The sequence below is a fragment of the Pinus tabuliformis genome, chromosome 9, assembly GCF_031772625.1.
Source record: "Pinus tabuliformis cultivar Carrire ecotype Pingquan chromosome 9, CPIR1, whole genome shotgun sequence".
Classification (NCBI taxonomy): domain Eukaryota; kingdom Viridiplantae; phylum Streptophyta; class Pinopsida; order Pinales; family Pinaceae; genus Pinus; species Pinus tabuliformis.
This window is the reverse complement of record NC_142307.1, coordinates 161295745-161308966: the sequence shown is the minus strand read 5'-3', so window position 1 is coordinate 161308966 and position 13222 is coordinate 161295745. Positions and strand designations below refer to the sequence as shown.

Genomic DNA, 13222 nt, shown 5'->3' with positions numbered 1-13222 from the left:
AACTGCACCATGTTGGTACTTAAACACATTTTGAGCAACATATCTTGGCTCAACCATAAACTGTTATTATTCCTTCACTGGATTACAAAAGCTATTAGGTCACCCAAATTGGGTGCTCCCTCTCAAACTAAGACCTACCCTACTGCAGTAATTTAGACTGCTCCCTCTGCCACTATTGTCTTTATATTGGTTATTAATGACAACCAGTCATGTCAAACATAGAGGTCAACTCTCCTTGAAGCTAAAACATGGTTCGTGAGGAAGTATTGACTACTCCCTCTAAAAAATGACTTGTCAAGGACCTTCTATTCAATTCTTGCTTTGCTGCTATCTGTTTCTCACATAATTCAAATTTGTTGATCACCAAGCCCCCTCTGAATTAAGATTTCATATAATATCTATTAACTTAACTCATGATTTAAAAAGAGACTTCTTGTCACTCGCTTTAATTTGTTCTTCCACTTATTCCAAATGATGTCAATGCCTTGGCAACTTTTACTATGTACCTGCAATCCTCACTAGGAGGTCATGGAAGAATAATTACAACCAAGCACATGATATAGTGACAATTAAAAGAGAGATAAAGGATACTTATCTTTTGAGAAGGAAGTTAATTCCCTCTTGATGTTTGCATCCTTCTCATTGTGATGACATTCCTTCTTCACTAGGGTTAGGGTTTCTATTTTTAGTGGAAACAATCAATCCTAGGTTTTGTACACATACCCTATGGTTTTCTTATTTGAGCCCTTACTAGAATTTAGAAAACCTAGATATTCCTATATCCAAAACCATAGAATCTGGCCAAGACTTACAATCTTCCAAACCCTAGATTTCCTTGCAAGTCAAGTAATGAAATGCCATCACGTCTTAATCCTTTAGCAACATATCATATTAAAAGTTTCATAATTAGGAATCTTTCAACTGAATTTCTTTATCAAAAGAGACATGTGATAAATCCATATGATTTGGTCTCCTCAACTCAAATAGTTTATACTTCATCAAGTTCTGCACCTTAGCCTTTAACCTTGAAGAGAAGTTCGACATAATTTCATTGTAAGCAAGCTTTCTTAATGATAATGATATTTTTCTTCCTTTGGTTCATATAGAAACTTCAGAAGACAAATTTAAGGCAACAAGACATTTTTCTTCATCCTTAATATGATTCATATGCAAGACTTTAATCCAATCTCATCTTCAAACTGCTACACAAACCCAAAATAGAGAAAATACTTTCTTTAATTCATGTCATGTTGACATTGCACTGTGTAATATATAACTCAACATATAAACCTTTTAGCTGACCTTAAATGAAGTAGACATCAAACCTTGAATTATCACAATTGTTTTTTTGTTGAGTTTCAAACACTTCTCTAATGATCCCAAGACAATAGAGGTTTGAGTTATAATATGATCTGGACACAAGCTCAAATCCTTTTAAGAGTGACTTAAATTATAAATTAACAACTTCAGTTTCATTAAACTTATAACAAAAATCTTTCATACTTCAACATTGTATGATAAATTGAGGATCCTTTCTACCTGAGATTTGGAATTCTCCCACCATTGATCTTGAGATCATCTACTTGGCCATATAAAACAGTTGTTTGAGATTCCTTGACAACTTTATTAGGTCTTCGAACCTTTGAAATTGATCCGAACTTAAATAGGAATGCAACAACTTACATATATACCCATAAACACATAGATGCAACAGAAAAACACTTCATTTCATTAATAGAAGAATACTGAACTATGCTTACAAATAGAATGGAAATAAGATAGCTTGGGCGATGGTAGCTTATCTCTGAGAAGAGATGTGGCGGCTACATGCCTCTGAACTGAGTTATAATGAGGCTCAAGGGCCTTCTTATTATTGAACAATAAGAGAAAACCCTAAACAACCAAAACCCTAACCCGAGGAGATGTAACACAAAGAGTTTATGGGCCCCGTTGGGGTTGGTTGGGCAACCAACTTCTCGGGGTCGTAACTTGGTCATATTATCTCCATTTGACGCGCATGATACCTTGTTGGAAAGATCTCTCTGAGGAATACAATTTCTGATGTGATTACCTATGTAAACATTAAAGTATTTTTTCAAAAAAAAAAACGTCGTTTAGGGCCTCAAAACGACTTTGGAAGTTTAGGACCAGAAAAATTGCCAAAAATAGTAAATTTTGCTACAATTAAGGAAAATGAAAAACTGAAAGAAACAATGGTGAGGGTCCAGGTTGAATAGGTGGGTGGCCACCAATATCCACCTGGATCAGTCCTCCCCCCTTAGGAAGCAATGGCTCCATTGCATTGAGTTCCTCCATGAGATGAGGAAACTTCTGCTGAACTTGGTCCCTGGTGAGCCATTTTCCTTGGTGAAGGAGTTGGTTTGCTTTGACAACTCGATATAGTTGTATCTTGTATTTGGTCTGTTTGGTCTTGGAAAAATTCCTATTGGAAAATGGCTCACCAGGGACCAACTTTGGCATGGTTTGGAGTAGCAAATTCCTATTGGAAAAATGAAAAGAAAGCAAATAACTCACCTCTTTATAATTTTAACTTGAGTTATACAATAATAATAATAATCTAATTTTAATGTCACTATCAAGTTAGAAGGTGGTGTATGAGACCTCCTTGTTTGTGAGACAAGGGAGTTCCTTCTATGCAGCGATTTGACTGCAAAAATCTAATAAAGCTTTAACTTGTGACCTCTTACAATGAAAAATACATCCTTAACCATTAGACACTCTACTAAGGAAATATAAAACACTTTTTTCATTCTCTAATTCATACTTTATAAATTACACAATTTACAAATTTGAGAAAGCAAGAGAGGAAGATGCTACATAGTGATTGATATTAGGTGTGCAACAATCCATTATGTTGTTTTTCTTCAAAGCTTGCACTTGTTGATTTAGATAGAATATCTAGAACAATGATTAATGTGTCAAGGTAGTGTGATAATGGATTTCTGTATCCAAACTTTTAAACAATGTGAAGTGGTCTTTGCGTTTAAATGTTTAAACGTGTAAATAAAAAAATTAGCAAGTTCATGACATAATAGGAATTTGCTACTCCAAACCATGCCAAAGTTGCTCCTTACGAAGCATATTCAATGCTAACAACTTTGTGTTGTTATGTATCTCCAATACAACTATTTAATCTACACTCCCATAATTCAAAAATGCTTGAATGCGCTTCTCTTCAATGCAACTCTAATGATGGGCTTCATAGTTGTTTAACTCCTTTATGATCAAGGCATTTGATCCAGATAAGCCATAGTTTTTGTGTATCCAAACTTTTAAACAGTGTGAAGTGGTGTTTGCGTTTAAATGTTTAAATGTGTAAATAAAAAATTAGCAAGTTCATGACATAATAGGAATTTACTACTCCAAACCATGCCAAAGTTGTTGCTTACAAAGCATATTCAATGCTAACAACTTTGTGTTGTTATGTATCTCTAATACAACTATTTAACCTACACTCCCATAATTCAAAAATGCTTGAATGAACTTCTCTTCAATGCAACTCTAATGATGGGCTTCATAATTGTTTAACTCCTTTATGATAAAGGCATTTGATCCATATAAGCCATAGTTTAAATGTTCAACATATTAATTCTGCCTCTCAAAATATTGAGAAGAGAAATTGACATTTTTACCTTCAAATTAGATAAAAATAATTTTGAATTGATGAAAATATATCTATTAACTTATAAATTCTTAAAATTAAAATGCAACAAGAATTTGCAAAATGCATAATCCATTTTCACATTAAAAAAATAATAAAATTACATTTTTGACCCAAAAAAATTATAATCAAAATAATAACAAACTAAGTACTTCAAAATTATAAAAAATGACCTTTTAATTACGACATTATTTTTGTTTTTTTAAACATTTTTTCCTTTCCATTCAAATAAAATTAATATTTTAAAAACTTATTAATTAAAAGTTTCTCAGTTAAATGACCCCATAATATAAGCGTTAAACCAAAACGTATTGGAAATTGAATCTTAATTCGTAATATTTATTATAAAAATAATACTATTTATTAAATATTTTACATTTATTTTTAACTAATTTCCAAGCCCGTTTAAATATTTTATGAATTGAATTTTTTCAATGAAATTCAATTATAAAAGAAATTTGAGAGCGAAGGCTTTCGTCATAAAAATAATTTTTTATTTTAATTAAAAAGATAAATTCAACTCCTTTAAAAATCTTTATTATACCTATAAAATACAACTTTGTAATTTAAAATATATAATTTTAGTAATTCACAACCAAATTTGAAATAAAAAATATCGAAAAAATCCAAATTATGAAATATTTAAACTAAACTTTTCCAAATCTTGCATCTAGTTTATCCCGTTGTGGGAAAAATTTAAATACAATTTTTTTATTTAAATTAATAGCAACGAAATTGCCTGCTTTTTCGTCGCTAACCGCTCGCCGGCGGGGGCCTACAATTTGATACTCTTTGAAGGAATGACAAAGGGTCATAAAAATGAGATCCAAATTTGCCCCTACAAATAAAGGTGAAAAAGCAAAAGCCCAACACCCGAACTACACCGTAGCCTGTAGGTTCGTAACCGAATCACAGCTAGGCACGGGCTCCCGACACTTGTAAACGAATCTCTTTTCCGAGCCCCGAAATGCCGTGTTGGCGAATTTGTCTGAATTAAGGTGCATTTCGCGTACATTTAAATTTGCATATGGTTGAGCGAGCGCATTTCATCTTTTTAGGCCGATAGGCTTCTTATTGAAACAGAGTTTTGTCGTCCTTTTCAATGTCAGGTTGACACTTGGCATCCATATTCGGCGGAATTCTGTTTATTGTCAGTGCCGAGAACTTCCGGGTTTCCATTCCTGGAACTCGCTGCTTTCTCTGACTCCTCTGACTCCGAGCTCACATCTCTGCACCGCCTTTGACCTCCAATCCGACAATTGGAATCCCCGCCAGATCGATGGTGTAGCTCCCTTCTGGCGATCTGATGGAGGCTGCTCACCTGGGGATTCATCAACCTCCGGTTTCGCCTGGAGGGCTTTCATTTGGGATTATGCTGCCTTTCACAAAACTGCTCTGGTTCGCTCCTCCGTTCGCTACTCTGTTTTCGGCCAGATCATGTTTGCTCAGGATTGTTTACTCGGAGTCAGTTTCTTGCACGACAACGGACTATTAAATTTTACAGGTAACTAATTCCTTTATGCTGGTCTGTTCTTTCGATTCTGCGTTCAGTTCGCCGTTAATTTGCAGCTAAGGGTTTTGTTTTAAAAACAAGGGTTCTACCAGGATGTATGTAATTTATAAGCTCCATGAACTCATTAGCCTGGACATTTATTCCTGCATTATAATTATATAGTTTCTGCTGTTTCATTTGATGGTTCTATTCTTGTCCTAAAAGTTTCTGGGTTCGCCGCTTGGTAGTAATACCTCGGCTATCAGTTGAAACCCCATTTAAGTGAATTCAGTTTGTATTTTAGTCGACAAGCTTTTATAAATTTTTATACTGTTGTGGCCATGCTTTTTCTTCGCCTCACCTACAGGATAATATGCGTTGCATCTCTCATTCTTTACTTTTCTTTTGTGTGCTGAGATATTAATCCCAATACAGGAAAATTTGGGGATTTGCAGTCAATTATAATTACTGTCTTATAACTGCTAGACTATTTGCTGTAAGTTTTCTGGTATCCACCACAGAGGAGTTCTGTCCCTGTTCTTGCTGGCTGTCCTGCCATTGCAATCCACTACGTTTACTTTTCAAGTCGTAACCATTTATCCTCGTCCGCTTTCGGGTTCTCTTGTAAGGGTAACCACTGCCAGAAGGGTTGTTTTCCACCTTCCCATATTTCAAAAGCAGATAGCAATGACAGGGATTCTGCTGTCGAGCCCCCTTGTCCTCAGACTTCGGGCTTTGTACATAGCTTCAACCCTGCCTAGGATTTAACTATCCCATTAAACTTACTCGTCTGGTCACCACCCTGCACCGGGGTTTTTCCTATACTTGCACTCTGCATGCATGCGTTCAATAAAACTCAGAGCTGGGAATACAACGCGAGGGTTTTATTGTCCAGTCTACCCTGGGGACTGTCAGAAATTCAGGTTCTTTGGGGAGAGTGTCCACAGATTTGCATGTTTACAGTAGCCTCAAGATGAGATTTGGTGCCCCTCAACAGTCGTCTTTGTCTCTCCCTCTGGCGTTAATCCTGGTAAAGTCTGTGTTCCTACTTTCAGTTTTCAGGGGTTTTCTCAACTACCAGAAAATGTTAAGCTTTCAAGGTAAGCTGTCTACAATTTGAGTTATGTCTTGTTTATTTTCACAGGGATCTTTGGTGACGGTCAGCACCCCTAACGTTATTTCGTTTTCCTTTTCTATAGTTTCCTACTTTCTTGATTATCTGGCTTTCGTAAGATTTATATGTAATTGTATCTCTTTGCTGCTATTATTTCATTTGTCAGCTTAATAATAATTCCACCGAGTAGAATTTTAAGAAAAAGAGAATACTACCTACAGAGACAGTTACCCTGTAACCTAAGTTTTGACCCCTTTTAAAATAAGGATAAAATGCACAGCTATTCCATCCGTTAACTATTTAAACCAAGAACTGCTTCTGTGATAAAGGAAACTTACAACTACAGAATGTTAATTTTTTGGGCATTGAAAATGTACCATATTTTTCTTATAAATCTAAAACAGAAGGTATGTAGTTTTACCTCAGTACAAGGAACGTCTATATCTTATTTCAAGTTAAACAGCAGAAAACAGGACGAAACAGAAAGAAACGAAATTTCATTCATAACTAATACATATAAAATATATCGACTAATCGCAGATTACCTGTTTAACAACTGCAACTGCAGTGCTTCCACTGCAAAAGCAGTCTATAGTCGGACGAGACCTCAATTCTTTGTCCATTACTTTGTACGCTTTCAGGTAGGTATCTTTCCAGGCAGAAAAAAGACTGGACTCCTCTGTTGAACTGACTTGGCCATCACCACCCAAGTCATTTTGGCCATTTTTTGCCTTCTTTTTGTTATTGTATGTATCGGTAGCATTGATGTTGTTAGCTTTATCCTTGAAGGATTGCCAAAAAGAATGCAGTTTCACTGGTAATGAATCCCTGACCCTACGGGCAACAAGAAGACCATAAGGACCATGGCCATCAAAAACCCCACAGAAGATTGAATCATCTGAAACAAAATCCTGTGAATGATAACAAAAGAATAATGAAAATATGAACTTTTTATTTCCAATTAGGACACAGCAAAATTTTGCTAAAAAATTGAATATCATTTGAACTGAAAAAGAACTCTGACCCATGAAAATTTCGAAACATTTCATTTGTGAACTCATGAGAAAAGAAGATTCACAGCATAAATGGCAATGTCCAAAAGTCACATAGTAGCCCTTGTTCCATTCATTACTAAGGGCTACGATCCTTCTCGCACTGAATAGTGCATGCACATTGTTGCTACAGAATACATGTAGATTGCATATGTTACATTCTACATTCTAAAAAAATACCCTCTTGCATGAGGCACAGAGTGTTGTTTATTTTCTGCTGCTGTTTAGGAAGAGATTAGTGGAGAACAGTAAGGGATCAAAAGATACAAACAATTCTCAGTAAAACCAAAGACACACATGTGAAAATTTAGAAAATTGAAGTTCTTATTTTTTGAAGAGCAGCATTGTTGGCTTTTTGTGAAGTGCACGGTGAAATTTTTCTGTCTTCCTTGGAAATCCTTGAATGGTTTCGGTTGCCTTAGCTGATAGTTATTGGTAGGTACTTCAAAGAATTCAACACTACAGGAGTTCCCCGACACTGGTTGAGACTGATCTATATCGTCCATATGCAGCATGCCCCCATGGAGATCGATGTAACAACCATCAACCTCAACCTACATAGTGTATGCACATTATTTTTTCATGGCGATTGATCCTATGATTAACTCAAATGCCTCTGTCATTGTCTGCAGAAGCTAGCTCTTATGGGGGTTACCTTCTGAACTGTTTAGATTCCACACATCATATCCACAGAGGATTGGATCTTTCACAATGGCGAGGTCTTCAGTATTTACATATAAACGTCTTCACTTCAATTAACGCCATGACCAAATCAACAAAAACGACTCCCCCAAGTTGTCGGCAATTTATGTCGTATGACAGGACAGAGTGACAAACCTCGCAGCCCACTGGATATATGGACTCTCAGTTCGAAGCAAACCTCAAGAGGACAACAAGTAAAAGGAAAAGGTCATAAAGGTTGCAGGGAAAACGCTAAATATGTAAGCAATTGTGAATCAGGATAGCATAAGTTTATTAATCTTTTATTAAAGGAAGCCTCTCTTTGCACTGCAGCCCCTTGAGGTATGTTTCTGTGAAGCATTCCAATATATATCTATATATATAAACTGCAGATACTAAATTATCTAGAAGTATGTTTCTGTGAAGCATTCCCAATATATCTATATATATATATATAGATATATATATATATATAAATGCAGATACACTAAATTTATTCTTTTTTAAACCCATCACGGGAGTCATAATTACATATGACCAATAATGGAGACAGAAAATGCAACAGCTAAAGGCTTATTTCATTCAGCCATGAAATTAGCTTTTCAAAAACCTTCAAGCTTTTGAAAGCAAACCCAATGAATTATTAATATAATTTTCCATAAATAAAAAACATTAGGAGGCAGGTATAGCTAGACTCAATAGCTCATCGTTAGGTTGAACAACATCTCTTCTAGAGAAATTCAACAATTCTAATTTATTCATCCTAACTGGCCTCCCTTTGTACCTTTTGGGCCAATGCTAAGATATTCTTATATTCCAGCTCAAATGTTCGGTGGGCACTAATAGCTTTAGTCTTCTACAACTTCTTCCTCTCCTCAAACCCTTGCGAGGGTGGGTTGCGATTTTCAGAGCACAGTTCGGCTCCCAGATCTTCTATTGCAACAGCGGCCGGATTGGTACCGGGGTGGATTCCGGTATTGGCTTCAGTGTTCACCTTTTTCTGCGAATTTTTGTGAGCTTGATATTGCAGGGTTTGGTTGAATATAGACGGTTTTTTGGCAGATTGGCTGTTCTAGGAATTTTTGTGGAATTGGATACGTTTGATCGGAATTAAGGCTTTTTCCTTTTTCCTCTGAGGAATCGCTGTTTGAGATCGGGGTTTTCTTTCACCGGCGCCATGGCTGCAGCTAGCGCCCCGAACACCATGAAGGAGGTCCTGACGGTGAGTACCACTGCAGGAAAACGGCAATTTCTTTTCTGTTATTTCATGGACATTTGGCGCCTCGAGTAATCTAAAGTTTTTGTCTTTTGACCTTTATGTCTGGACTGAATTTCTGTTCTGTTGAATTCAGACGTAATTTTGTGCTAGCCAGCCAGATTGTTTTTTCTAGATTCTATGGCTGTTTGGATAATTTTTCAGTAACGTGTTTTAGATTAGAGCTGTTGAGATTCAACCTGAGATGAAAGTCCGCCAGAAGCTGAGTGCCCTAGGTTGACCTGCTGTGAATATGTTTAGTTAGTATATGTATTAGTTTGTCAGAACCGTCAAGTGATCTGGCGACTTTTACGGAAATTATTTAAACAACAGTGTATTATTACTGATTCAATAGCTTAGGATCTTATGTGTCGTCTTTGATAAAATAGATCAAGTCACCTGATCTATTGATCTGGTCAGCAAGTGTTCTGGGGGCACAATGCTGTGGTCCTAACTGATCTTATTGGCAGCCATGACTTGCCCGCGATTCCTCTTTGAGGAAAATAAACTACAAACCAGTTGAAGATATCTGGCTTGCATTGATTAATTTCAATATTAGTATCTGTTGGGCTACTCGTCATTGAGCCACAAATGATAGATAATTGCAGATCTGGATCTGCTGTGTGTTTTAAATGATCTATTTCAGCTCTGATCATCAATGTTGTGAAAATTGTTCCAAATAAAATTGGCAAAAAAATTCCAGCAATTAAAAATTTGGTAAAAGTTGCAGAGCGACAAAAATTTGGCAGAAAATGCAGAGGAATAAAACTTCCTTTTTTTCTCATTTTAATTTGCCAGTTCCAGTAGTATTTCTTCTTATAACTAGTGTCAAAACATGTCGGAAGTCAACAATTTTGAATGTATAATTTGTTTACACTAATTTACAAGGAAGTTTCATGTCCACTTGGATTTGGTTCAGTTAGAGCTTTTCTTCTTGTATCTACTATCGTGATTAATATGTGGATGTCAGATCCATTAAAAGAGATTTGGAGATAGAATTTCTAAACTACTTCCAGGCTTAAGAGTCTTATTGAAAACTTGAGTTTGCTGAGGATGCCTGTGTTAAGTATGAATTAAATTTGAAGTTAGGAACCAGAGGAGCAATTCTTCTTGCAAAAGTGTTAGTTTGAAAATTTACTTTTCTACTAGGTTTGACCACACATTTCACTATCGACAGTCTTTGCTACAGCAGTGTCTGACTCATGCCTAGTTGAAACTCAGTAAACAGAGGACAAACTGATCTCTCATATTGCAATCAAGATCTAAAATATTATTTTTCCATAGGACTACTGAATGCGTCAGTACTGACATATTTTCTACTTCAGTCACGTGGAGCTAAATTTTAGTGCAGAAAAATAGTGATTGAGTAAATAAGCTGTGACTAAAGTCTCCTTTTTTAATGATTTTTTATGGTTGCAGTTGCCAAGCCTCGGGATTAATCCACAGTTTATCACCTTTACTCATGTCACTATGGAGTCAGACAAGTACATCTGCGTACGGGAAACTGCTCCTGCGAACAGTGTCGATCATTGATATGAATATGCCTATGCAGCCATTGAGAAGGCCTATCACGGCAGATTCGGCTTTAATGAATCCTAACAGCAGAATTCTCGCTTTAAAAGGTCTTGTTGGCCTCTTCTCTTTTTTATTAACCATTTTTGTGTTTTTGCAATTTGTCTCCAGTAGTATCCACGTTCACTTTGAGTTTGCATTGAAATTATACAAGAGAAGAAATATGCTAGTTTTTGACAAGGAATAAGAAGAGCCGTAAAGAATGTTCTTTGTTTCATGTTTGATCCTTCAATGATTGGTATGGTTGGATGATGTACAACTGAAAGAATTTTCCAGAAAACTAGAAATTGTGGTTAATCAGACCAGACTGAGATAGATAAAACCATACTTTGTATCTCTGCTAATAAAATGTCAAAACTTAGATAGAAAATATGGTCAACCATTGGAAAAGGAAGTCAGTTGTGGGAGAAAAAAAGTACGAGAAAGTTCATGTGCAGGGAAAATGTAGTCATAGTCATACTATGTATCTCTGCAGATAAAAGCATCAAATATTGGTGATGCTCAGGGTGATGGCTTTGAGTTTGCGCTGATTGATGTCTTTCAATGAATGAAAATGACATTGGTGGAAGTTACCAAAATTTTAGAAATCTTGGTAGGAGGACATTAATGTAGTGTATATACTATATTCTGTTAAAATTGGTGGAATTTTCGTAGAATAATTATACATCATCTTAAGTCATGCAGAATGTGATTGTAGGCAATCTCAGACTGTAAAAGATTGAGAAGAATTAGAGCCATCATAATAACAATAGGGAAAGTTTTCATTTCATGCTTGTATACATTGTTGTTCTGCCCGACTTCATGGTTTAGCAACATAAGTTAAATGAAGCTTCTGTGCTTGCAAATTCCCACTGTATTGTCTATTTTGGAGACCTTTACATCTATTTTACAATTGATGTGGACCTTCTTCTGGACCCATGAACTCTTTCTGATTTGAACTCAATTCTACAAGTTCTAAGTTATAGGATGAAGTGAAATAGTGCTTTGAGCGCTTTGGATCTTCAAAGCATTCCAGTGAGGATGACAACGATCAAATGCATAATTTTTTTTTGACTTAAGAAGATCAATCCCTAATATAATTTTTAGTTTGTGTTCACTTTCATGCCTTAGGTTTGTAGTATAACTTAAAACATATTAAAATCCAGAGAATGTATCAGCCTAATAGGGTGTCATATCATGTGATGCAGACATCAATTTCAAAATCTGGCAAACTGGATTATATTATTTCTTTGATTAAGAAGCTAAGACATGTCTACTTCTATTCAAAGCAGCATACTTTATATGAGAAATGAATGAAATGAAATTTACATTAATGTGCGCAGCCAAACTAGGTGAAAGGGACTAGTAAGAAACCCATATAAAGGTACACGATGCCCATATGACGTAAAGAAAAAACAAGAATACTAACAACAGAAAATGAAACAACATTATCTGTATGTACATGGAGGCTAATCTCAGGGCTAAACCCTAATTATTGGAACAGAGCCGGTGAGAGAAAATTCTCATTCTTCACCAATAGATATTTACAAGTGGATATGCAACTAAGAAATATTCATATAACATCCTGGACTCTGGAGAAGCCAGCTAATACCATAAGAATTTGGCACCATCAGTGTAAATGCAACTAATAGATATTCATACGACATGCTGGTGGACTCTGGAGAACCTAGCTAATGCCATTGATACCAACAGTTGATATGGAACTTGTGGCCCTCCTTGCCAACACAACAGGCACCGTCATTGATCAGTGAAGCACTGTATCAATGTTGTTAAGAAATATAAATTCCCTATTATGCTGTATAATTTTGATTGTGGGAAATTGACAATTGTTTGCCACTAATTAATATGACTCAAAATATATTACAGTGTGATTGCAGCTCATTGTAGTTCCTTGAATCTCTGCATCGTATCATCAAAAACGGCTTAGCACTCTTGCATCCCATCAGTTCTCTAGTGACAAGAACAAGTATGAAAGATGGTAAAATTTGTTTAGAAGATGAATTGAATGTTTAAAGCTTCTAAGCATACAATTCTATTTTATTTTTCAAGTTTTTAACTACAAACATGTTTCAAGTTTTATTCTAATTAGTTCCGTAGGACTATTTATATTATGTTGGCTGATGTAATATATAGTAATAAATCTATAAATATATGAATCTTTGATCTGGTTCATACAAAACAAATGAGTGAAGCTTCCATGCATGTATCTATGCCCCAACATGCTCACATCAATTGATAATGTGTGGTGATATCAATTGGGTCATCAATAAGCAAAACCATTGAGATGCAAGTTATAAAAGTTGGTTCTGCTGCAAAGTTAAATGTTACAAGTTACAAGTCACAAGATTATGCTGTAGGCATGGAGTGAGCAAAC

The 13222-nt window shown here is 35.7% G+C and overlaps 1 protein-coding gene across 1 annotated transcript; it reads left to right on the top strand.

Moving 5' to 3' along the window:
* The first annotated feature begins 4501 nt into the window (after positions 1 to 4501).
* On the top strand, positions 4502 to 12770 carry LOC149147626 (uncharacterized). The gene is made up of 3 exons (XM_089441898.1): positions 4502 to 4574; positions 4719 to 5186; positions 10696 to 12770. Exons 1-3 carry the CDS (start codon positions 4502 to 4504, stop codon positions 10713 to 10715), a joined length of 561 nt encoding a protein of 186 aa, XP_089298024.1. The 3' UTR covers positions 10716 to 12770.
* The last annotated feature ends 452 nt before the right edge of the window (positions 12771 to 13222 follow it).